General features: G+C 44.1%; 1 protein-coding gene across 1 annotated transcript; it reads left to right on the top strand.

Moving 5' to 3' along the window:
* Positions 1 to 245: 245 nt before the first annotated feature.
* si:dkeyp-59c12.1 (Ras-related and estrogen-regulated growth inhibitor-like protein) lies at positions 246 to 3,453 on the top strand. Its single transcript, XM_063196203.1, has 4 exons — positions 246 to 327; positions 457 to 510; positions 620 to 696; positions 1,762 to 3,453. The coding sequence occupies exons 1-4, from the start codon at positions 255 to 257 to the stop codon at positions 2,203 to 2,205; spliced, it is 648 nt and encodes a 215-aa protein (XP_063052273.1). The 5' UTR covers positions 246 to 254; the 3' UTR covers positions 2,206 to 3,453.
* The last annotated feature ends 906 nt before the right edge of the window (positions 3,454 to 4,359 follow it).

Genomic DNA, 4,359 nt, shown 5'->3' with positions numbered 1-4,359 from the left:
TAACGAGTCACTTCAAGGCGCGAGCACTTAAAGTGAAAAGAAAAACAACATTCACTGGAGCGTGGAGCTGGAAGTATAACTGATGCACTTGCGTGTCATTTCACTCCAACGGTAAACTGCGACGCTTAGTGCCATTTCCTGCTGTCTAAACCGTAGTACACACCCCCTTAATCTGAAGATTGCCACCATTTGGGATTCGTATTGAGGACCGTCTCCACTCGTCTGTGTATCTCAGTCACCGGCATCACCAAGACATGACCGGACTCAGCGGTCTAAAGATGGATGCAAATATTGTGGTTTTGGGCACGGATAACGTTGGGAAATCAGGTAAAAACAAAGACTATGCACTTACAGTAGGCATTTATCTCATGTTTTGTGAATGTATGGTTTTGAAAGTTAAGTTGACAAAGCAACTTCTGTGGATCACTCACGCGAATTCTGTCAATGTCATTGCAGCACTGACTGTGCGCTTCCTGACGCGAAGGTTTATCGGAGAATATGGGGACATTGGTAAGTTTTATTGTCTTATCCATTCGGAATTCACATTACGCGCACCGCACGTTTTTTTTAAACATAGACTGTTTGCTTACATTTGCACTGCTTGTTTTCTTTTCTTTAGAAACTATATACAGCCACAGTGTCAGCGTGGATGGAAGAGAATTGTCACTAAATATTTGGGATTCACCTTATTCCCCGGTAAGTGTCACTGCAAAACTACAACATGCTTATTAAAAATGTTGAGGGAATAGCCTATCATAGAAACACTAAAACCGAAATGTTATTTGTTACAGTGTAGCCTATCCCATTCATTGATGTAATATAATGAACCATATAGCCTTAATATGACATTTAATTGATTCTTTGAATGAAGTCGGAACTAGTCAGAACTTGTCCATTGTGACAACGCTCAATGCACGAATACTCTACTATCTGATCACGTGCAGGCTACTGTTGACCCATGGAGGCAAGCGCACGTTGTCTCATCCCCGAGCGCCTGCATATTTTATGTTCCGCTTAAACTCTTGTAACTCCAGCATGTCCTTTTTGTTTATCAGTAGGCCTATCATATCATGTGTGGTTGATTCTCAGAGCCTCTTCATAACGTCAGGCGTAATGCTCCTGTTGTACCCCCATCGCCACATTAATATTGCAGTCTGTCCATCAGATCAAACATATTGCCATTCATGCTCTCTTCAGGCATGAAATATCTCCTCACTTCCTCAGGCTTAAAGCTCAAAGGGGATGAGCAAGACAGTGTTTCTTTGCTTCCCAACTGTATTTTCCTCAGATCCTCACAGCATATTTCTTCTTCACATTATCCCCACTCAGCTCAACTGTGCAGATGGCAGCACATGATATGAGATCTCCAAGGGCAAACAAATGATATATCCGTAGAAGGCTAACAATCTGTGTTTTCTGAGTACCAGATGGATCATACAAGCGTGTCTGAATTTAGCTGGGAAATAGCAGGGTACTAGAAATAAAGGACAGATTTGTCAGAATTCGTTTTTTGCAGAGGGACAAAACTGTGCCTAAACGGTATAATTTCTCACATATTTCCATGTTACCTGCATGTTACCTAAAGGACCTGGGCCTAAATACTGTGTATCTCATATTCCTCCAGTAATACCTGTGCCCATCTGTACTATTTACAGTACTGTACGTACGTAGGCTACATGTAGGCCTATGTCTTCCTTATTCCACTAGCAGGACCTCTCCCTAACTAACTATGCCCTACATCATCTCCCTGTCCCCTGTCAGCAGGACATAACCTCCGGAGGCTCCGCTGCCATGTGCGAGAAGCGTCTCCAGTGGGCCGACGGCTTCGTGCTGGTCTACAGCATCTGCGACCGGGCCAGCTTCAACATGGTGGCGCGGCTGGTGCAGAGCATCAAGGCGGCCAAAGGGGACTTCCTGGGCCAGGAGAAGATGCCCATCGCCATCGTGGGCAACAAGCGCGACCTGCACCACCGGCGCACGGTCATGGCCGAGGAGGGCCGGCTGCTGGCGCTGGCGTCCGACTGCCAGTTCTACGAGGTGTCGGCGGCAGAGAACTACCACGGCGTGCTCATGGTGTTCCACGGGCTGGTGGGGCACGTGCGGGAGTCGCGGCGCCGCTCTGCGGCGGTCAAGAAAGCGGGCATCAAGGGCATCGTGAAGAGCATGTCGGCCGTCTTCGCCCGCCGGCGCACCGACTCGCTGTGAGCGGTGAGGATGGGGAGACGGAAGGAAGACAGCAGTGTGGACCAGAGCCACATCACTTTAGGAGGAGCAAGTTGCTTGTCAAACGCAGACACTGTGTTTCTGCAAAGCAGTAGAGACCCCCGCAGTGGACTGAAGCCGCATCAATTTGCTGTAGGAGGGATAGCTTTGCTTAAGACAAACCAAAACAAAGGAACAGGTTTGCTTGGAACCAACACATGCACATTCACTGTGATGTTGTTGCAAAGCAGTAGAGACTTGCAGTGGGCCATTTATGAAGATGGGGTTTGTCTGGCACACACATAGCCTACCTTGTGTTATTGCAAAGCAAATACAAGGCAAGGGGACTCTGACCTGCTGGAGGAGAGGAAGGCCCCCAAAGGTCATGACCTTTAACTGTGACCCCCTGACCTCTTAATTGTGATCTCACCTCTGTCAGGAGGATGAGGAATAGTATTGGTCCTGTCTGTGCCGTAAGCCACACGTTGGGCTGCGGTGGTGAGGGGAGAGAGAGGGGAGACTCCATGTTGAACTGGATATACCTAGGGATTGAGGACAGTAAGGGATGGGGAACACACACATACAAACACAACACCAGCATTATTCCCTTGATATACAGCTACTTGAAAGGATGTGAACATTTCCCAAGAATTTATTTTATCACCTTATTTTACTTATCACCTTTGTGCTTTTGAAAATGTTGCCTTGATGCCATGTTGGGATACGTTAAGTTAAACACCAAAGTTGTATGGAGTTGAGTCATCAATGTTTGAATAGTACTGTATCACATCGTCCTAGCTGTCACGTCCAAGAGCTCAAAATAGTGCAGAGACAATGCTATCTCGTGATTCTGATACAAGAAAGGACAAATGAACGTGATATCAACTTTACACAAGCTTGTGTAATTGTGAGCATTTTAATCTTTTTTCTTTCCATTCCTTAAACCAGAGCTGCAAGAAATGTTGGGCAGCTATTTATCTTCTGATTTATATTATCTTCCATGTAGTATGTACAGTATTTTATGGGTTTTATGTTACATTTGTTAAAAAAACAAGCACTTGTAGATGTTTCTGTCATTCAAGATGGTCAACTACAATGTAAATGTAAAGGAGTTATAATTGTTGGCCAGTGTAAATACCATACACCATAAGAGATTACAAGACGGTTTCCCTGTATGTACATCAGTAAGCATTATTATGTTCAAAGATGTTTTGAGTGAAATGTGATCCATAATAAAGCTGCAATACTGTATATTTGCTATTGGTGTGTGGTGACGATTCTGTGAAAGGCTATTTGATGTTTCAAAGCTGATGACTACTCTTGTGACTCTTCTTCCATCCCTATTGAGGGACTCTGTTGAGACGTTGCCTTGTCATAACATCATTGTTACCAAGAAGAAGGGCTTTGTTCAGACACAACTACAAATCGATTCAGATTGAAAAAATGAGTAAAAGAATGACAAGAGACATTTTCATTCACGAGTAAACATGTTTTGCAAAATGTCACGAAGGACTAACATTGCAGTGACAATAATGTTGCTAGATAGGCCTACCTGAAGGATTTCAAATCAAGCCTTCACACAATGCATGATATCTACATATCGTATGGGGATATGTAAATGTCTGCATGACATGTATTATAATGCACATATTATGTCCATAAAAGGCAACCTACAGTATAGAGTGCTGCACAGTTGATATGCCTGAATCTGTGCAGTAACCCATAAGCAATTGCTTAAAGGTAGGATTAAAAGTTTAATTAATGACTTTCCCGAATCAGCCGATGCTTATTTGAGTTATTAATAGTAGGTGAACAATGACTCTCGCGATCACTTTCACGGTCCGCTGTCAGAGAACCCCAAATACAACTTTTGACAGAGCGGTCCGCTACGAGTGTTGTGGGAAACACTTCTCATACGAAAAATCGCTTTACATACCGTATTCAGATTTGTATCCACTGCTGGCATTCTGTGATGAAAAACATTCACACAGTGACTTTATTTAAACAGCATTTTTTCATGACTAGATTTAGAGACAGGCCTGCCACGGGCACCGCGAGAGCGACGTCATCCTACATTGTGCCCCTTTAACCCTCTAGCTACCAGAATTTTTTTTGAATAGGCCGGAATCCTACCAGGAATTCTAAGGAAAAATTGAC

This window comes from Engraulis encrasicolus, chromosome 4 (assembly GCF_034702125.1).
Source record: "Engraulis encrasicolus isolate BLACKSEA-1 chromosome 4, IST_EnEncr_1.0, whole genome shotgun sequence".
Classification (NCBI taxonomy): Eukaryota; Metazoa; Chordata; class Actinopteri; order Clupeiformes; family Engraulidae; genus Engraulis; species Engraulis encrasicolus.
The sequence above is the reverse complement of the archived record's forward strand: the minus strand, read 5'-3'. Positions and strand labels throughout refer to the sequence as shown.